The sequence below is a fragment of the Zootoca vivipara genome, chromosome 4 (assembly GCF_965207765.1).
Source record: "Zootoca vivipara chromosome 4, rZooViv2.hap1.1, whole genome shotgun sequence".
NCBI classification, from domain to species: Eukaryota; Metazoa; Chordata; class Lepidosauria; order Squamata; family Lacertidae; genus Zootoca; species Zootoca vivipara.
The window spans coordinates 51,831,172-51,858,293 of NC_142587.1; the positions used below are offsets into that span (position 1 = coordinate 51,831,172).

Below are 27,122 nucleotides of genomic sequence, written 5' to 3' on the forward strand. Positions count from 1 at the left end.
CATGACTGCAAAGAACTAAAAACACTTCTAATTGTGAAGAGAAGTACTTTTTTAAAGGAAGCAATTCAGTAAAAGCTAAGATGTGGCAAACTACTTGTGAGTAGGTGCCATGCACAGGATCTCTCTGCATCATCCCCAGTGATTTAGAGCAGTGCTTTTCAAACTGAGCTGTGGGGATCTGTGGGTTTCATCAATGCTAAGCTCGGGAATGATGGCCAAATTTGACTGAAAGACAACCTGCCCAGATGGTTTGGTGTCAGTGGTGACCTATGAAGAAAGAGACGGGCCCAGTGTGGTGCCTCCTTTCAGGCTGATTAAACTTATTCCAGAAGGCAACATAGAACTTCCATATATACAGCTAAAAAGAACACAGAAGCAGCCCAATGGCCCGATGCGTGTGAATTCTAATGCACTTCCTAATGGAAAAGCTCAATGGTCGGGGGGAGAGACCGAATGATTGGGGCATTGCATTTCTCCCAGGGTGGCTTGCCTAGCCCCTTGCACCATCAACCACAGGCATGCAGACTCCTTTACACAGACATCCTGTGGCAGCTCCACAGAAATTCCTAATAAGTCACATCAATTTTATGAGTTGGTGGGTGCCAGACTCCTATAATTCCTGGATCCAGTAAGTGTTGGGATTTAATCAAGGTTTTGGGTGTTAAACTGGATGCCGGACATCTAATCCCTGTTAAAAGCTAACCAGGCCAGGCTAGCTTCCTAGGAGACCAAATGGGAGATGCAAATGGGAGCCCCTCCCTCAACTCACAGATAGTGGGAAGGAATAAAGCCAGAGTAGCAGATAAATGGTTGAATCCAAAGTTGTGGCTATGGGAGAAGCAAGAGTTTTGGGAGTGCTGACACTGTAAAACCCCTCTATTGTAGGCTCAGGTTGTATATATTTGTAAATAAACCATATATCAGAAAAACACATCTCTACTGTGCTTCATTCCCAAAAGGAAACATGGAAACATTGAGGTGGCATGCAACAGTATGTTCGTTTGATTTACAGATGTGGACAATTCAAATTATAGTGTTAGTCATTTCTGTAATGTTTCCACAGCATTGAATGCCTTCAGAAATTGGGTAATAACTCCCAACTACCAGTTTGGTTTTGGTGGCTAACTATTTTATTCTCTTCTAATAGTTCAGTCCTTTAACTAGTCCACTAAAACTTACTGAGTTCAGATGGATCTGAGTTAGGATATTGGCCATCTCTACACAACGTCTGAATTTCTTTGCAGTGGAAAGGGCAAAAAGTTGTGCACACCTCGCCCAACAACCATACTAAGTCAAAACGGCCGTGTGTCTAAGCTTATTTACTTGCATTACTTAATGCTCACTCAGCAATATGTTTTGGCCAGTGCCAGAATGACAGTGCATCTTGGTATAAATCACTGGCAGCTTGACATTATGGATGACATAAAAGCTTGGCTGACCTGGATTCCTCCAAATAACTGCTGATGTGTTTCAGCTTACAACAGCGTCATCCCTGTATATAAGATTACCCAAGATACAGAGCAGCAAAGATTGTGCCAAGCTTAAGCTTAGATCTTGGAACGTGAGATTGCAGAAAAACAAAATTAAAAAAAAAAACATTTCAAATTCTCTTAGACATAAATGCACTCATATTGCCCTCTTAATGTTGGTTTGGTGGTTCCAGAGAGCAATGAATTTGTCCCCACACTCCACCCACCCCCCTTTCAGTCTTCCTATTAGACCTACCTCCGTTTGTTTTCATCTTTGTTGAATAATATAATCAAGATTTTTCTGTATGTAGGTAGAGCCAGCATGCTGGACATGAAGGGTGGTATCCAGCTGAACAGTTCCACTAATGCAGGCGCTTTTGCCTACCAAAGAACACCCTCTCTTTCTCTTTCTTCTCCCTCCACACTGCCTGTTATGGCCTTCCCCTCACTCCTTAAAGAGCTAGCAAAACTGTTTAGAAACTGAGCTAGCAAAACTGTTTAGATGGACACTGCCCTCTACTCTCGCTTATTGTAGAGTACTCACATGCGTTCTTTAAAAAGATGGCACTGAATTCCAAAAATTAAGTGTTGTATGAAGAAATACATTAACTGTCTGCCAATTAAATTCATTAGCATTATGGGAGACAGAAAAAAAAAACTATCTACTTTGTCCATGCTATGAATAATTTTATAAACGTCTAATGTCCCTCCTAAGGCATCTTTTCCCCGATTGGCTTTTTAAACTGCTGTCATACCACGAGGAGTGTGAACTGATGCTCCTCACCCATGATCCCAAGAACTCACTGAACTATTTACCCACTAAACCAAGATATATCTTTGCCAGTTCAGCACCACCAGTTCAAACACCATCAGTTTAAATGTGTTTTGGATATTATTATTATATTTATTTTTCCCCAGTGCATATTACCTTCCACTTAATTCAGTGGTGGCAGCAGCCCACTGGGCAGAAGGTAGGTGGAGTCAGACTCAGTGACAGATAGGGTCACCCCCTGAATGGTTGCAAGTAAGGAGGCAGGCTGGCGGGGGCTGGTTAATGGCAAACTAAAGTTCATAGGGAAATGCACTATATTACATCGAACCTCATTTGCCATTTTCCTACCCAGTTTGGTGAGATCCATTCAGAGCTATTCACAGTACTCTGGGGATTTCACCATCCTGATACCTTCCACATTTACACTGCTTATATTTGGTGGAACTATGGTCCTTCTGTCCTTCAGGTCAGTAGTGATATGGAATGAAACCCCAGGGTCTTGATTTATCACTGATTCATGTTTTTGCCCTAAGCCACACTTCAGGATAGTCACCTGTCTTGAGGACAGGATCCTGGCAGTACAATACTGCAGAAAGCAAATGTATGGTAATCAAGTCAGTTTATTGGTTTCTCAAATGAATTGCTCTGTTTTTATGATACTGCCTCTAGCTTTGACTTTCATACCTGCTATATAAAGCAAATGGGTCATTTATGTCAACACACTTAATTGATTTACCCATAAGAATTATTAAATTTTATGAAGAATGAGATAAACCTACATGTGATGACAATCTAAGTTTCCAGATCTGTTACAAGCGCACAGAAGGCTGTACAGAAGGAACTGTTAAATATAACTATGGTAACTTATTGTGTATTTTGCTTCTAATATCTCCCCCCCCCAACACCTAATCTTTGATAAAGTTAACTGTCAAGGTTAATTGAACAATAGCTATAAAAGACTGTCATTTTATATAACAAAAATGAATGACACTTCTTGTGATAGGCAACTTGGATGAAGTAAATTACACTTAACATTATGCAATTCTTCTGTGGATATACAGTCCCCACCCCTAAGATTAAAAGAACATGATTGATCAAGAATAGCACTAGTTCCAAAGGCAAATTATTACAATTAAGAACTAAGTTATTATAATAATATACTTTGCTGCACCATGTAATTTCATTTCCCCCAGCCCCAGCTTTCATTCCTCAAACCGAATACAATCTAGAGCACCAATAGTTCCATTAGAGGGTTGGTCTATCTTTCAATGTTCTCTGGCATGAATCCCAGGAACAGAATGTACACCAGCGCCAATTTGTTTGTCTTACAGTTATGGTTTAGGCTGTTTGTATCTTCTGTTTTTGACCAAATGTTCTGATTCCTTACTGTATTTACTATTATGAAATAGCTGAATTCCCTGAGGTTTCTACTTGCCAAGGCAAAGGACAATTATGTTGGGACAAAATGGATACTGAGCTCAGGCTCAAGGCAGGCGGGGAAATCTGATTATCTTTGTATCCTCTAATAAGTAGTATTTCAGGACCAGCTATCAGTTTTTTTCCACATTATTTTATTTATATACTGCTCTTCCTCCAAGGAATGTAGAATATTGTACATACACATAAACACACTCCGCAACAGCCATGTGAGCTAGATTACACTGAGGGAAGGTGACTGACCCAAGGACACTCAGTTGTTGGAGTGTCATTTTGAACCTGAGTCTTCCCAGTCCTAGTTTGACACTCAATGGTCTAATCCCAGGGCAGTCAATTGTTTTTCAGTTACATTCTAGGGCTGGCATGAAAAATGGTCAGAGCTAGGGTTGAAAATGGGTTAGAGCCAAAGGTGGGGGCAACCCCTTTTTTTGCTGACACCTCCCTTTTTATCTCTCTTTCTCCCACCCCTTTTCTTTCCCTTGCAACCAGGAGTGCTAACTTGGCCTCACGACTGTGGGTGCCCAGGGCTGGTGATGCCATGAAGCGTACATGGCCCTGGCACTGAAATTTGTGGGTGCCCAGCCCCTTCATGGGGAATTTTGTGGGTGCAAGGCCCCAATGAGTTGGTGCCTATGCTTGCAACCCACATAAAATTAGGTCAATCATCACATGAAATTAGACCACAGATTGCCCACTCCTGCTCTCTCCACTAAACCACACTGTGTTTGTTTGTTTGTTTGTTTGTTTGTTTGTTTGTTTGTTTGTTTGTTTGCTTTTTTCTGATGTAACTAAATCTTATGTGGTAGCTAATGTAGAATAATGGCTAGGAGTGTTTGCTATGCACACAAAAAAAATCCTTGGTTTGAATTTCACTATGATCTGATGAATTGTCCTTAGGAAGTTGCAGTTCTTAACTCAAGATTATTTATGAACATGCTCATGAACAAGTTTAAGAGCAGGTCCTCACATCAATGTTTGGGGGACTTCAACTTCAACATCCCTCCAGTGGGATGACTGTTCATTTACTCCTCCTTCCTGCACCCCTTAAACTAGCCTGCTGCTTTGAGGTGTAGTGGAATCTTGAAGTAAGCAGTCTTGACGTAAGATTCAACTGTTGACTTCTGGTTTAAAGACGCTCTCAAGGCAAATCTTTAAAAAATCTAGCATGACCGCTGATAGCTAGGAAACACTGGCCTCTGAGCGCTCCAACTGGAGGACAGCCTTTACCAAAGGTGTCATGGACTTCAAAGAAGCACGAACTCAGAGCAAAAAGGAGAAACGAGCTAAGAGAAAGGCACGTTTGACAAACCCTCACCATGCTCAACTCCCACCTGGAAACCTATGTCCCCACTGTGGAAGGACATGTGGATCCAGAATTGGCCTCCACAGTCACTTACAGATTCACTGTTAAGACCGTATTCATGGAAGACAATCTTACTCGACTATGAGTGATCGCAGAAGAAGAAGAAGAAGAAGAAGAAGAAGAAGAAGAAGAAGAAGAAGAAGAAGAAGAAGAAGAAGAAGAAGAAGAGAAGAAGAAAGATACATGAAATGGGGGGGGACTTTCCTTCTGGCAGCAAAATGTATTGAACTGGCCCTTGCCCCAGATAAATTTATCTCTTCTCTTCCTGGTAGTATGTTAGTCCTTTTCCCCACATATACTCAGCTCCTTTGTTATAGACATTCTCCTCCCTCCCTGCATATACTGAGACTAACCCCAAGGATTAGGGCCCAGGTATCAATAAGCAGGGGAAGACAGAGGACGAGATGGTTGGACAGTGTTCTCGAAGCTACGAACATGAGTTTGACCAAACTGCGGGAGGCAGTGCAAGACAGGAGTGCCTGGCGTGCTATGGTCCATGGGGTCACGAAGAGTCGGACACGACTAAACGACTAAACAACAACAACATCAATAAGCACTTATGTTATTGTCATTTCAGTTTCTTCCTCCTCAGGCAAAGATAATATCTGGGGAGAATACCCCCCCTCCACTCAAGGTAAGTTCTGTGTCATAAGCTACCTCCTGTGGCTCAGTGGGCAGCACTGTAAACCACTTCTCCTCCGGAAAATGCTTTGGAAATGCACAGCGGCTGCATTCCTCAGAAGTCTTCCTTTCTCACCTCAGTCATCAGTGACCCCAGGCACATTCATAGTCTTTCATATCTAGATTGACAAGAGTGTGGGATTCCTTCCCTTTTCGATCTCTTCACCCTTCTGCTGCCTTTGAAAAAGGAAAAAAAGAAAAACCTCCACAGCACAACCCCCTTCCAGGTTGCAGCTCTCAGCCATGTAATAAATAGCACACAATCCTATGCTGGGCTACAGTAACACATCATTTGTGCTGCTTTGGAATCATATTATGCCATGTGCTTTGCAAACTGTGCAGAAAAGGAGAACATCATCAATCAGTTTAGTGGCAAGTGAAGTTTATCTGACAAGCATGTAATTGTGTTACATAAAAAAACAACTGGGCAGGAAGACTCTCCCACTGTTCGGTCCCAGCTCCTGCGCACCTAGCAGTTCAAAAGCATGTCAAAGTGCAAGAAGATAATTAGGTACCGCTCCGGCGGGAAGGTAAACAGCATTTCTGTGCGCTGCTCTGGTTCGCCAGAAGCAGCTTAGTCATGCTGGCCACATGATCAGGAAGCTGTACGCCGGCTCCCTCAGCCTATAAAGCGAGATGAGTGCCGCAACCCCAGAGTCATCCATGACTGGACCTAACGGTCAGAGGTACCTTTACCTTAAACCACTATTGAGTCACATTAAATTAAGAAGGTATGTTCACATGTTATTCAAGAGACATATAACTCGGATTGATGATGCTGGGCCTGATCCAGAAGTGTTTCAATGCAACAAAACAAATCAAAACCCTGCTGTTTCAGGGATCAATTGTGTGTTTAGAGGCTATCCCATAAACGCTGGATTCAGAATGATGCCGTTTGCCTTCAGAAGGCCAGTGGTAAGTCTGGGCTGATAGAATTCGCCTCTCTGACTTATCTGCATGCGGAGGATGTTGTGTGCCAAACATGTGCCATTTAATGAACACTTTGAAGGGTGATGTGGTAGATCTTATCTTAAAAGGCTTTTTTTCTAGAATGTGTGAGTTGAGTAAACACACGAGTGATGTCAGGTATAGTTTAGCCCCAAATCCTTTGAATAAAAATCCCTCAACGTATACTATACCTTTAAAGCACAGACATAGCACATCGCTTTCTCAAATAATTCTAGGCACTGTAGTTTAAGAATTGCTACAAACTGTAACTGTGTGAACTAGCCTGGGGTGCTTTTCCAATGTGACCATGAACACTGTCTCATCAAACCATATACAGCCTTTCTACACTTAAAAAAAAAAGGTTGGAAAATTCACTACCCTCTGCCTTGAATCCACATTCGGCATGAGGGTCAGAGGAAGATGAAATGTGCTCCAGTACCTTCTCTTATCCTTCTCTGCTCTTGAACCTGGCCCCTCTTTGTTTTCAGAGGGTGAATTGCTGGAAACAGACTGTCCTTTAACAACTTGAGAGCTTCCTTCAGGAGGGAAGAGGCATTGCACGGGCTACTATCCGTGATAGTCTGGCCACTCGGTGTCAGAGTTGGTGAGCAGATTATTTATCTAGTACATTGTTGCCCACAGGAATGAACGACATCCATTTAGCTGAAGGGGAGAAAGTCAAGATGCGTGTCAGGGACATCCTTGGGATGGGCAGAACACCCCCATGTAGTTCAGAACATCAAATTCCTTCTAGTTCAGTGACTATGTAAGAATAAAATGCGGAACTGTAAGCCCTGGCGTATTGTTGTATTGTTTGCAATGTGCAACAGTGTGAATGAGCATCTGAAAACTGTTCTTATTTTTTTGAGAAGTTTGCCCAAGGGGAAAAGGGCACATTGTCCTTTAAATAGGACAATATGCACAGTTTCTATGAAATAAAGGCATGATTGTACTTCAATGGCAGGGCAGCTCTTGCCCTGAAAAGAACATTAAGAGCTTAGAGGTTCACAGCTCAGGTCAGTGTGACCTAGGGCTGCCACGTCAGGAGCATCCAAGACCCTGTGATTTCAGGGCCCAAACCTGAGACCCAGGGCTTTTTTTCAGCTGGAACTCACCCGAATTGACATGCTGAGGTAGGCCAAAGTCTAGCATCATCCACTCCACCCCATTTTAGATTACGCGGCCATTTTGCTAAACGTAGGAAAGATTTTTGAGGCATTGCAATTTTAAGATATGCAAGTTTGAAGCAACAATTTCCAAGTGACACAAAGGACCTGCTTATTCTGGCTTAAATGCAGTCACTGCTTTTGTTCATTGTTCTTCAAGATATCAGATCGTGCATTGTATGTTGCCGGCGCTGGATCTATTCCCACTGTGAAATACCAGGTTGGAACTGCAGCCATAATTACAGATGAAGTTAGGTAGATTGTAGTTTCCATTCTTATTAGTTCATTGTTGTTGAATGAGCCATGACATCAAACTTTCCAGTTTCTACATGGGCTAAGGTCAAACTAGACATGATGTGGGAGATATGAGACTGGGCCTCCCAGGGCCTTTTGTCAAGACTTAAAAGTAGCTATGGGGTGGTCCAAATTGGACCAGGGTTGCAGTGCTACGGGAGGTCTTTAACACTTTCCCTTCATGCAGTTTCCCTAATAAATTGCTTCTAATCGATGGGACTAAAGACTGGTGCAATATAGATACCTGTTCTTTTTAGGCTTCCATGGGAAATAGGCTATAGTAGTTTTAGGGGCAGAATCACTGAAGATGGGGAAATGGCATGGAAAGAGTTAATCCCTTTCCCTCTGTCAAATATAGCCTCTGCCCTCAGCCAGTTTTAAATCTTAAAAAAAGAAGACATTGGGAGAACCAATTACAGATTCCCTATATCACACCTAGGCTGACTTTAAGTGTCACGTGTGTGTTGTATATTTGTGACAATTTCACCAACATGTGCCACACCATACTGAAATGCATAGGATGGAGATGGCAAACAAAGTCTTGGATAGTTCCAATTGATTGTCCCATTGATGTTGGTTGAAAACCACATACTCGGATTGTGTCCATTTGAGGGTTAGATCATTTGAATTCGAAGATTTTATATTGTGCAAATATTTGCGCTAGTTTAAGGAATGGTATTTTTAGGGTGTGGCTTCTAATTTTAAGCCTTTCTGGTAAATGTATCAGGTGTGGCTTTGTTGTGTTGACTCTGAAATAATCCATTGTTTTGGCAGTGATTTGGATTACTCCTTATTTTGGTAACTAGATAAAGATATTTGTATATGATATCATGTATACCAGGCATCCCCAAACTTCGGCCCCCCAGATGTTTTGGACTACAATTCCCATCTTCCCCGACCACTGGTCCTGTTAGCTAGGGATCATGGGAGACCAAAACATCTGGAGGGCCACAGTTTGGGGATGCCTGATGTACACTATATGCAGACATAGACTTGCACCAGCTGTGGAATGGTAGGACATTCACAGTTCCTCTTACAGCATAGAACACTTCCCTTTGACAATCCTGACATAGGACTGTTAGGCTCTGTCTATTCATGCATCTGCTCAAGAAAATTCTCAGTGCTGATTTTCAGATATGCAAATTCAATAGACATGGAATTTTGAATGGTTGGCGTCCTTGTCTTTTGAAAAGATTGAGAATAAGCTTGTGTTCCTCACTAACCACATTGGTTAGTGCCACTGTCAAAAGGCCTTCACTGGTTTTTGCATCAGTCACTAAGTGTGTCACATTTTAAAATATAGGTAGCTTTGCTGCAGCCTCAATGTAAGGAAAAATACCGTACCATTCATATATACACTCAGGACTGAGGTGAGATTTGAACCTGGGACTTCAACAGCACATTCTCTTAGCCATTACACAACACTATAGCATGTGGCTTGACAGTCAAACACACCTAACCAGGATACGTAACTTGAACTGAAAAACAAACGAAACCCACACACTTCCATCTGGAAGAGCCCTAAAAAAAAAGTCAAATCTGAATATTCAGGCTGCATACACACTATACTTTTCCCATTGAAAGTAATGGAAAGTGGATTAATCTGTTCCAGACAATGAAAAGCACCCCCTAAAACAGCAATTTAACATGAATTTTACTGTCTAACAAGACCATTGATCCATAAAATGAAGGCAATAATCAATGTACTATACTATAAAAGAAATAAGACAGTATTGTAGATGAGAAAAATTAAGATTTACACTGGTACCTCGGGTTAAGTACTTAATTGGTTCCGGGGTGCCATTCGCACCCTGAAAAGTACTTAACCAGAGTGGCGATAGCGCGTGCGCGCAAAGCGCCAATAGAGTACTTCTGCACATGCGTGAAGCGCACAGATTGCTTCTGCGCATGTGCGTGTGGCGGAGCCTGGAAGTAAACACTTCCGGGTCCGTGGAGTACTTAACCTGAAAGTACCCAACCTGAAGCGTATTTAACCCGAGGTATGACTGTAGTGCATATGCTGTCTCATATGGTTTTAAATTTTCTTCCTGGAACAGCTGGAGCCCAGGTCAAATGACTCAAGTTCTACTAACTCAGCATGAGTAAATCCAGGAAGCCATTTAGAGTGCTCACCTGGTTCCACTGCTTCTTGGCCAATTGTTATGAGTCTGTCATTGTCACATAAAAGTGTATAACGATGCACCCAGAGAAGCTCTATGTAAACAGTTTTCTAGTTTTTCCGAGAAGAGTATGCGCTCTTAGTCCAATAGTCTACAAATTTTCCTCTCGATCTCTCTGTGTTCAGAGAGAAATGTGTGTCTGTGGTTTCAGTAAGGATTTGGGGAAAATTCAGTTCAGTTCATGTTTACAGGTAAACCTACCTAACCTGCAGATTTTCTGAAAACATCTGTGAACCGAAATGCTGCCAAGCATCCAAATTTGCCCTTCTCTGAATTTTGCAATGCAGTTATCCAGCCGAGTAATGTGTACAAAAATGCATGTACCGGGATAAAGTCTGCATAAAAATGCATGCAGTCGTACCTTGGAAGCCGAATGCCTTGGCACTCATAAATTTTGGCTCCCGGGCTCCGCAAACCCGGAAGTGAGTGTTCCAGTTTGTGAACATTCTTTGGAAGCCGAACATCCGCTGTGGCTTCCACGGCTTCCGGTTGCGTGCAGGAAGCTCCTGCAGCTAATCAGAAGCCGTGCCTTGGTTGCTGAACATTTTGGAAGTCAAACGGACTTCTTGAATGGATTCCATTCGGCTTCCAAGGTAGGACTGTATATTGGTAAAAATCACATTGCATTAAATGCATTACATTCAGAAACGTTGTTTTGCAAAAAAGTGCACATTAGGCAACATTGCACACAAGCATGCATATATCAGGAGAAATCTGCTGATGAATTTTCATGAGGACTTTAAAAAAAAACACAGATGTGGAAATGTGAAGAACTGAACTGAAAATTGGAAAAATACTGGGAGAACTTAAAATGGACAGTTTGGCCCACATCTAGTTTTCAGTTGCCAACATAGTCACTTCTTCCAAGGCAGGCAGCTCAGAACTGAGAATTCTGGTCCATCCTACAGAGATATTTCCTCAGAGAAGATTTGTCACCATAGGTGAACCAAGTTGCTGGGGAAGAGGAAAGACTCCACAGGAAGAGCTGCTGTGGTTCCTAAACAGTTCATGCACTTCCATTCAAAAAGGAAGGCTATCAATTCTTTACCAAGTAAGACTTCTTTTCCACCATTGCTCTCAGACCCTCAGCGAGGCCGCTTTTAACAGTGTTGTAATTGTTGTCATTCTTATTCACCCCCTTCACCCCAAGGTCAGGTTACACAAATTAAAACACACTAGAAACAGTTTAAAACAACTTACATTCAGAGTGATTGCTGTTTGCTCTGCCTTTGCTGATCTCAACTGGGATACTTTAAATCTTAAATTCAATGTATTTTACATGTGCTTTATATAAATTGCTCTTATGAGAATTGTTTTTAAATGTATTAAGCTAGTATGGTTACATTTTATGCTAGTTTGGTTCCATGCACCATCACATTCCAGGCTATTCCCCTGGAAAAGTGCAGTAGAAATATAAAATAAATAAACAGATGAGGCAGGAAAATGTAGAGCAAATGAAGAAGACTAGTGAATCTTATTTTATTTTCATTTATTTATTGGTGAGATTACTTCACCAGTAACTGTCCAGTTCCTCACCATCACCACCAGTCTTCCCGCTTGTTCAGTTGTGTGGGTTTTATCAGACTCATCAGTACTTTTCTGCCACAACTGTGCCTAATTTGGGCAACTGCTCTGGGACTCGGGGACAGCACAAATAGGAAATGTGATTGTCAGGGAGACACCATTTACACAATTCAATACAGGAATTATCTGAGGGAGAGAGTTTTTGTTTGGAGGTCATACTCATTGAACTTGTCTGAAATGTTTTTTCAGCCATAAACACATTAATCATCACTGGATATTTTAATGTCAGGCTGCAAATTAGGCTCCACCTCCAGTTCCCAATAACCGTGAGCAGGCTAGTCGCATGTGGTTATCTAGTCACATGCACAAACAAACACCTGAATTTAATGCATACGCTTGAGGCAGATACAGAACTTTGCCTTTGCATGCCCAATTTGGAAGAACTGGTTCTCTTTGTATGTGTCCCCCACCTCACATATGCCCTAAGCCACATAGTGTTGAATCACTCAACAGTGAACTAGTATATAGATATATTTATACTTTGTGTGATTTCAGTGCTCATGAAAACTGCACCAGTGCATTTCCTGTGCCATGAATCACCAGCCTGCCGTTTTCCTACACTACAGATCTCCAGTCAAAATAATCCCTTTACTCATCCCAAGTAAGTGGACGCAGCCCAGTCACGGGTGGCAAACATTATTTTTTCTTGTAATGAAAGGAAGTGAGTAGTTCTACCTGCATTCACCTGCTTGAATGTAGAAGCAGTTTCTGGAAACTGTTTTCTCTTTAATAAAAGTCACCAAATATGAGCACATGCTTTAACATGATATCAAAGGAGTCGCTTTATTTACTGTGCTTAGACTCATTTGAGGGCAACCTTTCTGTTACATGCAAATGCATATATTTAAAAGCCAACAGCTAGTCCTTGTGGTAAAAAGCAAGGTTTTTTTGCTAAATGTTTTAAATTAATTTCCAATTACTAAAATCCAGTAACAGCCACATTATCAGTATCAAATTACCATTCATATCCAAATATGTATCAGTTATAAAGCCAATTATACAATTTGTGTGACTTCCCGTGTGCTGGGTTCCGGGGTCCAAAGTTCTTCTTTCTTCCTGCTTCCAAAATCTTGATTAATCCAATTACTTTCAGTCCTGATCTTAGTCCTTTATCAACAGCTACAGAGTTCTTGACTTCCATTCATATTTTTGTTGGTAAAAAGCAGTTGAGGAATGAACAGTGAATCAGCTTGTAGAAAATGGGGTTCTTTAACCATTATCCCTCATTGTTTCTCATTTTCTGCCGCAAACCTTTCCCCCATTTATTTCCCCACCCTTGTTGGGCTCCTGAGGAGCATTCACCCTAAATAGACACAATCTCTTTCCTTGTTCCTTGTAAGAAGGCAAGTGTGATTACAGGAAAGGAGAAATGATTAAGAGTCAGTGTGCAAGTTCATTGTGGGTGCTTATAACAATGCCCCAAGCGTACGAGAAAAGCAGCTTTGGAGAGGACAATATTCAGCTGAAGAACAGCAGTTGAGAGGGGATGCTTAATTTTTCCCATACAGTCTTTTCCCAACTCCAGGGGATAAATTGATGAGGTACAATGTGGAACTGCTGAGTAAATGTGGATGAGCCCCAAATCACCTCTGAAGCTGTCCTCCCTGCTGGAGGTCCATATATTTGTTTACCCTTTTATGTTTACTTTATTCTCTGCTCAAAATCCATACAGACACACATCACACACACAGTTGCTTGTTCTTTAAAAAAAAAGGCTTGTAGTTTTCCAGTTAGAACAGAGGCAGGAAACCTTTGGCCCTTTGGAGCCTGAATAGCTCAGTTGGTTAGACTGTGGTGCTGATAATGCCAGGGTCACAGGTTCAATCCCCCTTTGGATGTTTTTGGACTGCAGCTCCCATCAGCCTTCACTTAAGGCCATGTGCAACTACAGTGGTACCTCGGTTTATGAACACAATTGGTTCCGGAAGTCTGTTCATAAACTGAAACGTTCATAAACTGAAGCGAACTTTCCCATTGAAAGTAATGGAAAGTGAATTAATCCGTTCCAGACGGTCCGTGGAGTAAGCGTTCATAAACTGAAGCAAACTTTCCCATTGAAAGTAATGGAAAGTGGATTAATCCGTTCCAGACGGGTCCGCGGAGTACTTAAACTGAAGCGTTCATAAACTGAAGCATGGGTGTAATTGGTTCCGGAAGTCTGTTCATAAACTGAAGCGTTCATAAACTGAAGCAAACTTTCCCATTGAAAGTAATGGAAAATGAATTAATCCATTCCAGATGGGTCCGTGGCATTCATAAACCGAAAATTCATAAACCGAGGTGTTCATAAACCGAGGTTCCACTGTACCAGACTTTTAGAAGACATCTGAAGGCAGCCCTGTTTAGGGAAGCTTTAAATGTTTAATAGATTATTGTATTTTAATATTCTGTTGGAAGCAGCCCAGAGTGGCTGGGGAAACCCAGCCAGATGGATGGGGTATAAATAATATATTATTATTATTATTATTATTATTATTATTCTGCCATGTGCAAGGGGGCAAAGCACTTCAATAGCACCTGGAGGGCCAAGGCCTTAGAAGATTAATACAAAAGCTATTAAAATATAAAGGGGAGCTGAGAAAGGAGGGGGGAAAGATGGAGGCATTGTTTTATAAAGTGAGAAAGAAAGGGCTTATCTTGGTCCAAGGTGAATGTGTACTCGGTAGAACAGTATGCTGGGGGCAAAGAGCTTTCCCATGGTATTGCATCAAAATTTCAAGCACTCAAAGGTCTTTGCAATCCTTGTTTCATTCTCTGTTTTAGATCCTTAATGTTGCCAGTTTACAGATGGACAACTGTAGGCTGGGCGATAAGGACATGTCCAAACTTCGCAGGCTTCAGCTCTGGCACATTTGCCCATTTACATTTGTTCCCATTACTCTCTGCAGTGAAAGAAAGCAGCTTCACTTTGTAAGTACAACAGAGTCGGTGGTCTGGGCAAAGGAAAAGGTGAGCTGTTTTAATCTGTCCTGCCTTTGTATAATTTCATCGAAGTGGGGAGAAGAGTTCTTTGTACAGAATTGCTTTGTGTTGCATGTGCAGCAGACTCACCCTAGCACATGGCACACTTCCTTTCTTGTTTTGTTTGCTTGGAATCCTTTCTCCACCTGGAAATCTGTGTCTCTGTGTCACCTTCCTCTTCATGGAACTGCATTGCCACCTGGATATAAGCTCCTCCCCTGTGCACTCATAGTATGAGTTTGGCCACTTGTACCCAGACGACAGGTCCCTCCCAGCAAACACGGTGTGATGGTGTGGATTCCCAACACCCAGACCTCAGGCTTCTTCCCAGCCATGCTCACAGAGAGAGCCTGATTCACAGCATCCAGGTAGCACACAGCTTGGTGAGTTTGCATGTTTTCCTGTTTGCTTGTCAGCCTTTTTGTTCCTCCAGATAAGCTGCCGCCCTTGCTTAAAATCATCTTCTTGTTCAGACACATACATCTTTGCCTTCTGTGCTTCTGCATCTGGGGAAAAGGCTGGCACCTGCTCTGCTGTGTCCTTTTTTCCCTTAGGCAGTTTTATATTGTGAAACAAAATTCCCATCCGAAGCGGGAAGAGTGGGAAGAATCCTTGTTTCAAAGAACCTTACTACAGGTACCTGAAACAAGAAGTGGGTTACAAATAAATACATATCATTTCCATAGACTGCTTGGCATTTTACAATTTGAGTACTGAATGTCAGCTCAGTGTACCTCTAGACATAAAGGTAACATTGCCAGGAATTTTTGTTTTGTTTTGTTTTGTTTTGTTTTGTTTTGTTTCTAACTGGGATGCTCTGTGTGGGAACTGGAAAGATGACAAGCAAATATATTTTAAGACCAGTTTTGAACAGTACAGTAACTCACCTCTCAAAATTCCTATATACCCATTTGAAAACAAGTGTGTTTAAAAAATGGAATTATTTGGTATGAAAATATTAAAGTTTAACTTTTTCCTTTGTCTCCCGCCCCCCCCCCCCAAAAATCCAGCTTTAGAAATAGGTGTGGTACTTCTGTGTTATCATTGTGTTACTTGGAACACAGATCCAAATGCACCCATGGTTGGGGGGGGTAGGGAGTTGGAGACACAAGAGAGTTTGTTTGTGCCCTCAGGTTGTTGGGAAGCTGTTCAGCACCCCCTAAAAGTTCAATGTAGTTAATTTCCAGGAAACCAGACCATCTTCACAAAAGCAGATAAAATAACAACGGAGTTCATAATGTTACAATTAACAAGCTTTACAAGGGAGTGGTTGCAATGGCAACATGCAATGGATACTGTTAGATGTGGTAGTAGCACATATTTTTAATGAGATGCTGGTGGAAATTAAGTTGATGTAGCTAGCAGTTCCATGGGCTCCCTTGGGACTGAGCAAATCCCATTCACTCTCTATGGCAGGCTTCCTCAACCTTGGCCCTCCAGATGTTTTGAGACTACAATTCCCATCATTCCTAACCACTGGCCCTGCTAGCTAGGGATCATGGGAGTTGTAGGCCAAAAACATCTGGAGGGCCGAGGTTGAGGAAGCCTGCTCTACGGTCTTCTTGTTACAGAAGTCTGTTACATTCTCTCCTTGTCCTGTAAAGAGCAGATGCACACAGTTGAGAACATTCACAATTTACGTGTGGCTTAAACAAAGTAGCAAGTAACAAGCAGTATTTATGATCAATTTTATGTAAAAAATGCACACACTGATACCAAGAGTATGATGTGATCCTGGGGCTTGAACACAAAGGTACTCAGGTGAGCATATGGCACCTGCAATGTTGTTGAACTCAGTCAAAAACAAAAACCCATTTTCGACACTATGCACCCAGTCCAACCCTAGCATGACAAACACACATCCCAAGGAATGTGGGGTGCCTAATATTTAGAATAGCAGAAGTTGGGAATGGAAGCTGACAGATTAGAATGTGTAATAGCATGGCCGTTTCAAAGGAACTGCTGCCACAAACCTTCACCACCCTTCCCAACAGGGGCATGGCTAGCTGCTCCGGCACCCAGAGCGGCGGGGTCGGGGCAATCAGCGCACAGGGGTGGCATGGCAAGCTGCCCACGGAGTCCCCCGTTTCAGGCAGCGCGAGGCCCCGAGCCACCGCATCACTTCCAGGAGAGAGGCGTGGCTTGGGCACACTGCAGGCCAGGCCCCACGGTAAGTGCCACCCCCTGCGGTGTGACATTTTGTTACCCCCTCAGGGATGACACCTGGGGCGGCCTGCAGCTCCCACACACCCCTTCCTACACCTCTGCTTCCCAAATTCTCTACCCCCCTCCCAATTTACAGGAGTCTTTTTACTACTACAAAACACTGTATGCAGTAAAATGAAATAAAATACTCAGCTGCATTTGGTGAAGACAGCCCTACTCAAAACTTTCCCTAATGATATTTTCCATGCCACATTTTACACTAGTATAGTAAAAGCAGTCAACTGACTTGCCTTTGTTTCAGGATTTACTGATGAAACATTCAGCCTTTTCACATTCTGTATCGGCTTCTTGGTGCTCAATCATTGGTTACTTCCATCCCAGTTTTGATGGGTTTTTAAATATGCCCCCAAATTTAGATTTACATTTGCAGGTACTGTATTTTGTATTTATTATTCCCCTACAATATCATTTATTCCTATGTTTTTCATGCATTGCCCCTAAAATATGCATTTGGTATGGGGTTTTTTTTGCAAAAAGATGCTATTTTATGTGCATTTCTTTGAAATGAAAATATATTACATTATTTGGAAAAGTCATCATCTGATTGATAGCTGCATTCTGACACACATTTTTTTTTGTTATTTGAGGATTTATAAATCGCCTCCCAACAAATATTTCCAAAGGAGTATACAACACTAATATGAACCCCTTCAACATATATAGTAAAAATAAAATACAAATAAGAATTTAACAAAACCAGATAATCACAAAATGTCATATGGTACGTAGTATAAAAGGGCCAAGAAGCTGAGAGCCAGTGTGGTGTAGTGGTTAAGAGCGGTAGACTCATAATCTGGGGAACCGGGTTCGTGTCTCCGCTCCTCCACATGCAGCTGCTGGGTGACCTTGGGCTAGTCACACTTCTTTGAAGTCTCTCAGCCCCACCCACCTCACAGGGTGGTCTGTTGTGGGGGAGGAGGGGAAAGGAGATTGTTAGCCACTTTGAGACTCCTTCGGGTAGTGATAAAGCGGGATATCAAATCCAAACTCTTCTTCTTCTTCTCTTCAATGAAAGTACAGTCGTATCTTGGAAGTCGAACAGCCTCTGTTCCGGAAGTCCATTTGACTTCCAAAGTGTTCGAAAACCAAAGCACGGCTTCTGATTGGCTGCAGGAAGCTCCTGCAAGAAGCCCCGTCGGACATTCAGCTTCCCAAAGAACATTCGAATACTGGAACAGTCACTTCCGGGTTTTGATCGTTCTTTTGGGAGCCAAAACATTCGAGAACTAGGCTATTCGAAAACCAAGGCATGACTGTATTCTTAACAAGATAAGTTTTCAATTGTTTCCTAAAAGCAAAAATGCTAGGTCCTTGTCTGAGTTCAACTAGAAGCTGATTTCATAGAGCTGGAGCCTCAATACTAAAGATCCAGTTTCTTTTTGATATCAGCCATATCTTCAGGCTATACAGAATGTAACAGCCGGATGTGGCTGCATTATTCCCACAACAGAACACTTAGCAACTCCCCATAAAAGGGATGAAATTGTGAGTCAGACCAGAGGTCTATGGGGCAAGGTTCCAATGGGCTAATTAAATCAGTTCTCTTTAAAATGTGGACCAAATACCTGTACATTCCTCCTCCCATGAACTGGCTATCACTGGCCAAGACTAGTGTATTGAGAATGTCCTTAGCCTGCAGCCATACATCTGGAATAAGCCCCACCCTCTCTAATCTGGGAATGCTGCTAACAAGAGTGCCTAGACATGCCTACTTACTGGAGTCAATTTGTGTGTGTTTTCTGCTTGGAGTGGACTCAGATGCCATCTAACTTTCCAAATGATGAATATATTCCAAACTCAGTGCTGATTTCCTCTTTCCCCTTTACAATAGAGCTATGGAAACACATTCCATGTCCATCCCTTAACATTTAAATCAGGAAATTGTATGTGACAGAGTTACTCTGTGTTTCCATAATTATAAGCACATTAAGACCTGTCGGCTAGCTCATAGATTTCCCCACAATAAAGCCACATCAAACTTCAGGACATCTTTTGTTGCTGACAATAATAATAATAATAATAATAATAATAATAATAATAATAATAATAATAAATTATTTATACCCCGCCCATCTGGCCGGGTCTCCCCCGCCACTCTGGGCAGCTTCCAACACATCAAAATACATTAAGATATCACAGACTAAAAACTTCCCTAAACAAGGCTGCCTTTAGGTATTTTCTAAATGTCAGGTAGTTGTTTATCTCTCTGATAGGAGGGCATTCCACAGGGTGGGTGCCACTACCGAGAAGCCCTCTGCATGGTTCCCTGTAGCTTTGCTTCTCGCAGTGAGGGAACTGCCAGAAGGTCCTTGGCGCTGGATCTCAGTGTCCGGGCTGAACGATGGGGGTGGAGATGCTCCTTCAGGTATTCTGAAACTACTGTATACTAAAGCATGCCACTGTCAGTTGTTTGACACCCCAGCATTTTATAAATGAATGATTGGACTCATTAGTTGAAAAAGATTAATTACATAACTTGTAAAAAAAAAAGGTAAAGGACCCCTGGACAGCTAAGTCCAGTCAAAGGCGACTATGAGGTTGTGGCGCTCATCTGCTTTCAGGCCGAGGGAGCTGGCGTTTGTCCACAGACAGCTTTCCGGGTCATGTGGCCAGCATGACTAAACTGCTTCTGGCACAACTTGTATTATATCCCTGTTAACCTAAATCAGAGCAACATGGGAAATTGGTTTATACCAAGCCATTTTTAATAAACAGCTTAGAGGCAGAGCCGGCCCTACCATTAGGCAGAGTGCAACAGCTGCCTCAGGCAGCAGTTGCCAGACTATTCCCCCTCTGAAGAGGCTGGTCCTTTAGAGGAAATCTGGCATTGCTGCAGCAACCCCAGCCTGCCCATGACCAGCCCTCTTTTCCTAGCTTCTTACAAGCAGTCAGAGGGTGGCCATGCCTGTGGTGGGCTCTGGCTTCATCTTCTACTGTAGGGCTCCCTGTCTTCTACCCTACCAGTCCCAATGGGCACCAGTCTCCATGGTTCTTCCTGAGTCCCCTAAGCTATACTGCTGTGCACTTCAGAACCTAGCCTATGGTGAAGGATGCTGCCCCTTTGCTAGTGTTGAAGTAAAGTTCAATTGGCTGTCCTGTCAGAATCTGGGGGCGCCATCTTGGCTTTTGCCTCAGACATCAAAACAGCTTGGGCCAGCCCTCCTTAGAGATTTTATTAGAAATAAATAGAAATAAGTCACACCACTGGGCCACCTAGCTCAGTACTGGCACCAACCAGCAGCAGCTCTCCAAAGTTTTAGGCAAGAGTCTTTTTCATTCATACCTACAGATGCAGAAGCTGAGACTTTCTGCACACAAATCTTGTGCTTTACCACTTAGCAATGGATCCACTCAGACATGCCTCCCCTCCAAAAACCAACCTGTCAGAACAATTTCTTTTTAAAAAAAAAAACTTATTTCTTAATGGTCGTGTGATAAAGAGACATTGTGAAAGGGATTTCACAATTGCAACAGGGTGAGATTTCATTCTTCAAGCTACAATAACTTGAATCAGCACTCTTTCCACGTGATGAAGATTTCCCAGTGTAAAGGTCACTATATGGAACATTCTGCTATATGCAGTCCCATTATTGCCATTTTACAGTTTCAAATATGCATCCATGCAGGCTGCAGTTTGAATCAGAAGTGTAGCATGAAGGGAGAAGCACTTCTTAACCCTTTGCCCTGGAAATTCCTGCCAAAGATTACCCCAAACTGCTCCCCCCCCTTCAATAAGGGGAAATGGGCCAGTTTTCAGCAGGAAAACAGCAAGGTCGCTGAGAAGGGCCTCTCTCTGTGCCAATTTTTGTCTTAAAACTGCAGCCACAGCAGCGCTTGCCTTGTTTAAGAAGAAATAAAAGCATAGCCCTGTGTGGAATATTTTTTCTAGTATCTGTCAAGATAAGGGGGCTAGAAGCTGGACCCTCTCTCAAGAAAACCCTCACCAAAAGTAGAAAACATACAAAACTTGGTTTGGGCTAATTACACAGAAACTAAAATAAAACATCAACTAGGGTTTGGGCTTTGGAGCAAGATACACACAGAGACAAACTTTAAAGAAAACCTGCTACTTAGCTGACCCCCACCCCACCCCATGGAGGGGGGGCCGGAAGGTTTTATCATAGATCACCCTGTGACTTCTTGTCCGGTGTTGATCTCCTGACCTACAGGTGAAACTCAAGAGCCCAGCTACGTGCCAAAAGCCTGAGCAGAGAGCTAAGGAGAGTTGCTCTCAAGATAAGACCAAGGCCGCAACCATCTCCAGCTTCCTTAACCAGTTAAGCACCAAACTTTGACAATATCCATAGTAAGAAAATGGCAATGCCCTCTGCAGACGAAAGAAGTGTACTGTACATACAATTTAATCAAGGTTATCTGTCCCATAGGGGGTCTCTCTGTTGTGTTCCTTGGAAGTTTAATCTATTGATTTGTTCAACAAGCAATGCCTTATATGTCCTACTTCTCATTATTAACAACAGCACCCAAATCCCATCCTCTTTCTTCTGTAAACATACAGACAGTGGCGGAGCTGCATGCTCCGCTACCGGGGGTGGAGAGCAGGCGGGGGTGTGGCTGGCGCTCCCCGGGGGGCATGGCACACATCCGGGGGTGTGGTACGCCGCCCGCGAGGGCGTGGCACGCATTCTGGGGGAGTGATGTGCCGCAATGGCACCCTACCAGAATAGTGGTGCCGGGGGCGGTCCGCTCCCTCCACACTACCGTTCCTCCACCAGTGCATACAGAGGGTGTCAAAAGCTTGAGACCACACAATACTGTACATGGCATAGTGCTATAGATTATGGGGCTTGACTAAGTGCTCAGGGACTCAGAATTGACATTCTAAGGTTCCAGTGATTGTATAAGTGCTCGACTCCCTGGGCCAAAGTTAGCTAGCTCCTTGTGACATCAGAGCACCTACGCCAGTGACCTTCAGAAAGGCCTCCAATACCAAAGAGGTAATTGTGGCATCAAGAAATTGCATCATGTGGCAAGCAGAAATGACAGAGGTAGAGGAAGAAAATACAAAAGGAGGGATGGGGACAAGTTAATGCCAGTCAGGAGGGAGATCTTGGGTGTTTCCAGACAGGAGCTCTCTATTGCAAATTGGTCATACAGATTGTTATGTACTGAGCTGAATCATAGAACAATAGGATCCAGAATCAGCAGTCTGATTGGTCCACAGGAGCTACCCAATCCAACTCCAGGTGGAAGTGAATCCGCAACCTGATTGGCCTGCAGGAGCAGCCAATCAGGCTGCTAGCAGAAGCCAATCCACAAACTGATTGGCCCACAGTTGTAGCCCTGAAGTAGCCAATCACGCAAAGCCCATTGTGTAAATAATGTATATAAGCAGATGGTTTTGGGGAAAGGGCATTCTTCTTCTCTTCTTCTCCTTGATGACTGCGAGCTGAATAAAGAGCATGAAATTCACTCTCGACTCCGAGTATATTTCACAGATCCAGTTTTTCTCTGTGTGCAACTGGCACATTAATTTCCTCAGATTCAAACCCCCCCCCTCAAGCCATGGATTTTCATTACTATTCCATCGCTTGCCATACACGCCAGTGGGCAGAGCTCTGTGGAATGTATTTAAGCTTTGTTGTTTAGCTCCTCCCCTAAGTCACACCTCTCCTGCCCCGCACAAAGTTCTTTTTCCCCACTCTGGGCATGCCTTAGTAATTCCACATCTGTGCATGTGTGCCTTTTAACAAATCACTGGAAGTGCACAAGACTTAGCTGTCACGTTTCATAGTAGGCAAAATGGATGCTCGTGTTTTATTGGGGGTGCAGCAATATCCATGTCAATATGCTTTTAATTTTAATTTAATATTGAGGTCAAAAAACTCAAGAGAGAGAAGTCTGATATATGTATTGCAATTACAGCCTCTGGGATAATTCCCCACATTTACTGTGCAGAGATCTTGAGAGAATACTGTAGCTGCTCTGAACTGGGTTGTTAGAATTCAGATGTGCCTTCATCATGCAGCATCAATGGAAAGCTTCAAGTTATTATTAATTTATTAATTTATTATTCATACCCCGCCCATCTGGCTGTGTTTCCCCAGTTGTCACAAAGTAGAAGAGGCAGAGTTTTAGGCTGGTTGGAGAGCATCCGTGGATCTGTTATGTTCAGCAGAATACATATTGAGAAAGAAAAAAAGTGTATATGTTGAGGTTGTATTTGTCTTCCACTAAAAAGGGAATACTGGAAGCAATGCTTTTTAGTGCATTTTAGTGCAAATGGTATTTCATTCAGTAAAGGTAAGTATTTCATCTGTTCTTTGGTTCATGGAATTTCATTACGAAAAAGCCTCTGAGAATCAGCTCCTGATTTCTCATTCAAAATACAGCATAATGACATCTCTTTTTTACCACTAGAAAGTCAGTTTATATACTATTTATATATAATTTACATATTTTGTTTTTAACATGTTTCCCCTCCCAATTTTCTTCTTCTAGAAATCGGAATTTAAGGAAGGAGTTCTTCGCAGGACAATGGCACTGGTGTCCAACAACACAGCATTAAACTACCTCCTTTCAAAACTGTTAGAAGACTATGAAAGCAAACCCAGCCTCCCTACAGCTGCACCAGTCATTGCAACAAATGACCACCTGGAAGTCATCTACATACTCCTATTGCTTGGCTTCTTTGGCTTCTTCACGTTCGGAATAATGATGAGCTACATCCGTTCCAAAAAGCTTGAACATTCAAATGACCCATACAATGTGTACATTGCCACAGACATTTGGCGGAAGGAGGACAAGGCCAGCTTGAAAGCCAAGGTGATGGAAAATTATAAATCAAGCTTTGTCTTGGAAAACCGGCATGCTGTAGAACAGCCCACCAGTCACATTCCTGAAGTGAACTCTTCCTAGCAAATGGGCAGCTAATCTTACAGGCATCATACTGAATTTTCCAAAACTGTGAAAGTAAGCAGTTTGTGGCCTATATTTACCCTTTTTAAAAAGAAAAGTACATCCCCTGCCTCTTCAGAGCCAGTGTGGTGTAGTGGTTAGGAGCGGTAGACTCGTAATCTGGGGAACCGGGTTCGTGTCTCCGCTCCTCCACATGCAGCTGCTGGGTGACCTTGGGCTAGTCACACTTCTTTGAAGTCTCTCAGCCCCACCCACCTCACAGGGTGGTCTGTTGTGGGGGAGGAGGGGAAAGGAGATTGTTAGCCGCTTTGAGACTCCTTCGGGTAGTGATAAAGTGGGATATCAAATCCAAACTCTTCTTCTTCTTCTTCTTCTTCTTCTTCTTCTTCTTCTTCTTCTTCTTCTTCTTCTTCTTCTTCTTCTTCTTCGCCGGATTTAGGTTTGATGAGGCCCTAAGCTACTGAAGATAATGGGGCCTTTATATGTCCAGCTGTCCTTTGTCAACAACAAATTGTCACTGTTTTTTGTGTTGAATATATGCTATAGTGTATGGTTATTTATGGACCTAATAGGTATCAAAAGCCATTTACATAACAAACATCATAGGAGCCTACACGAGACAAAACACTGTTGCTGTATGTAGGTTTTATTTTATTTTTATCTTATATTTTGGAAATGTACATTCAGATTTCTTTCCTTAAAAAAATTTTTTGGGGCCCCCAAGAGAGTGGGGCCCTAAGCTATAGCTTGTTTAGCTTATATGTAAATCCAGCACTGCCTCTGTTCAACCCCCTTAGCATAATGAGAAAAGTGCATCAGCAGCATTTAGTAATCCAGTGCATTTTGGAAGACTATTCTGTACTGGCAGGTGGTGCTACCAGCTTGGGAATCAAGCTGCCGAAGGAGATATATGCTGACTATAATCTACTTACACCATAAGGAAGGAATCCGGCAAGGAATTTGGGCAAAGAAGAAGAAAGAAAGAATTAAGCCTCATTCCACAAACATATCCTTAACACCAACAGGAAAATTTAACTACAGACCAGAAATGTTGTTTTGATTTCACATGGGGTTAGGTATTTCCTTCCGACCTACTGTAAACAAGTTACTGGTCCTTATGGGATGGAAGATGACAAGTCAGGTCAATGTAATGCTAGGCACATTATTTCCTTGTGTGCAACAAGGCACCCCAAACTGGCTGGCTTTTAGCCACTGATGACTTGGGGAAGGTGTTTACTTTGGTGTAGCAATTAGAAATAGCTGCGAGTGACTGTGCCACTTCAAAGCAGGCAGCCGGGTGTGGAGGGGACACAAAGATACATTGCTAATGCTATGGTGTAGGTGGCCCCCTAGAGCAAATGAACCTATGTACAGGTATTCTGGAAGCCAGTGGCTCTACAAAGCATTTCTTTTCCATTCTCGAAGCTCTACTTTTTCCTTGCTTCTGTTTTTGAAAGCTTTTTACCATAAAGCCTCGTCTCTCTACATTTAATCGTTGCTTCTTGAAACTGAATTCTCCCCTGCTAACTTCTTTAGTATTGGTACTCCCCTCTGTTAAATTCTATCTGCATATGTGTGACATATGTTTAATTTCGATACTTTCTTTTCATTCCTTCAAAGAAACCATTCTGCATCCTAGTTCTAAAGTTGTGTCTCTCAAAATGCAATGTATTTAAGTTTAGAACCTAGACATTGTTGTGTTAAATCAGCTAGATAAATTACATAGTTCACATCCATTCAAATCAGTGAGAAACTTGCTGTGAAAATCCATAGAATGCAAATAGCAGAAAAAAGACCTACTACAAATCAGTGGGTTTTTCCCCAAATACATGACACTGATTCCCATTATTAATTTACACAGCTGCTTTTCTCAAATAATGTGTTTTCTCTTCAGTATTAATTATTTCCATTGAATGTGCCTGTAATTTCTGGTTATTATATAACTTTTGTATTATTTTAAACCAACGATTTCTTTTATTTTTTAAAAAGGAAGATTATACCTACAATTCCTCTATAGAGGAACACCTCATTGTAAGGAGGGGCAGTTAATGTTGTGGTATGGAGCTATATTATTAGTGTTGCAGGTGACCTGAAAAAATGGCCCAGACTGTTGTGCTTTTTGCCAGAGTATGATTTACAGAAAACAACAGGTAAACCTTACCTGATACAGAGGTAAATATGATCACCTTCCAATGACTAGAGATTAAAAATGCTATAAAAGGCACGACTGCTAAAAAATGGCACCTCTATGTGCCATAAGTTTAGAGTGTTTTCCATGCAATTGTAATTCTTCTTTATTAATGTGTAAATTTTCTTTATAAAATTTAATAAAGTGTTAATAACAAATATGTATCACAATTGTATCTTGATAATATTCCACATCATGGCAAAGCCATTCTGATTATCTAAAACTAAAGATTTTAGTGAACAAAATGCCTAGTTTTTGTTTTGTTATAAATCTATGGTTCAGACATCTGATTTTAATGCTTCTCCATTCAAAACATATTGTTTGTGCAATTAGTTTGCCAAAGAAATAGTATGCTTTTAGGTATTTGCTCCTTACTTGTACATGGCACGTAATGCAGCAAGTGTGGGGAAGGCGAGGATAAGAGGCCTTTTCTTTTACAAAAATTCAGTTTAAAATTATCAACATTGATCATACTTTGAGTTTGTTCAGGCCAAATATACATTATACAGGTAATGGAATAAAGAGATAAAGAGAGATAGGGGCAAGCCAAACCAAGCAGGGTGCTGTTGGTTGCCCATAATTACCTTTGCAATAATCTTACAATTTTTTCGAAGGCATCCAATCTGATTTTGGCATGTTTTGCTATTCATTATAGAATTGCTCACTAATCTTGTGTAGCAGAAGCCGTCCATTCTGTTTGTTTAACTATAGTAAAAAAAAACCTCACCAAGCAATGGTTCATCATTGATTTCCAGTAGAAGCTTTTTTGGGAGGACGGGGGGTTAAATTTGAATTTTACTGGCACTTTTACAGGAAATAAAATTTATATCTAGGTACCAAGAGAGTAATTTACAATCAAACTCACAGTGTGGTGTAACAGCTAGATGAATGGGTTTCAGGTAATTCAGATCCTGCTCAATTTTGAGGCTTAGCCTTATGGAAGTTATTGAACATGGGATACAAGCCTGAAGTGTATT

General features: G+C 42.0%; 2 protein-coding genes across 6 annotated transcripts in view; one reads left to right on the plus strand and one right to left on the minus strand.

Annotated features, from left to right (window-relative positions):
- CLIC6 (CLIC family member 6) overlaps positions 1-27,122 on the minus strand; it is a 126,010-nt gene that overhangs the window by 71,350 nt on the left and 27,538 nt on the right. The gene's annotated exons all lie outside the window — the stretch shown is intronic.
- Positions 11,257-26,309, plus strand: KCNE1 (potassium voltage-gated channel subfamily E regulatory subunit 1). 4 transcript variants are annotated; one of them, XM_088668760.1, is made up of 4 exons: positions 11,257-11,361; positions 12,390-12,495; positions 14,658-14,843; positions 23,541-26,309. In XM_088668760.1, exons 3-4 carry the CDS (start codon positions 14,682-14,684, stop codon positions 23,955-23,957), a joined length of 579 nt encoding a protein of 192 aa, XP_088524886.1. In that variant the 5' UTR covers positions 11,257-11,361; positions 12,390-12,495; positions 14,658-14,681; the 3' UTR covers positions 23,958-26,309. The 4 variants fall into 4 exon arrangements, with proteins under 4 accessions (XP_088524886.1, XP_088524888.1, XP_088524887.1 ...); XM_088668762.1 differs by lacking the exons at positions 11,257-11,361; positions 12,390-12,495; positions 14,658-14,843 and adding an exon at positions 15,068-15,223; XM_088668761.1 differs by lacking the exons at positions 11,257-11,361; positions 12,390-12,495; positions 14,658-14,843 and adding an exon at positions 15,076-15,238.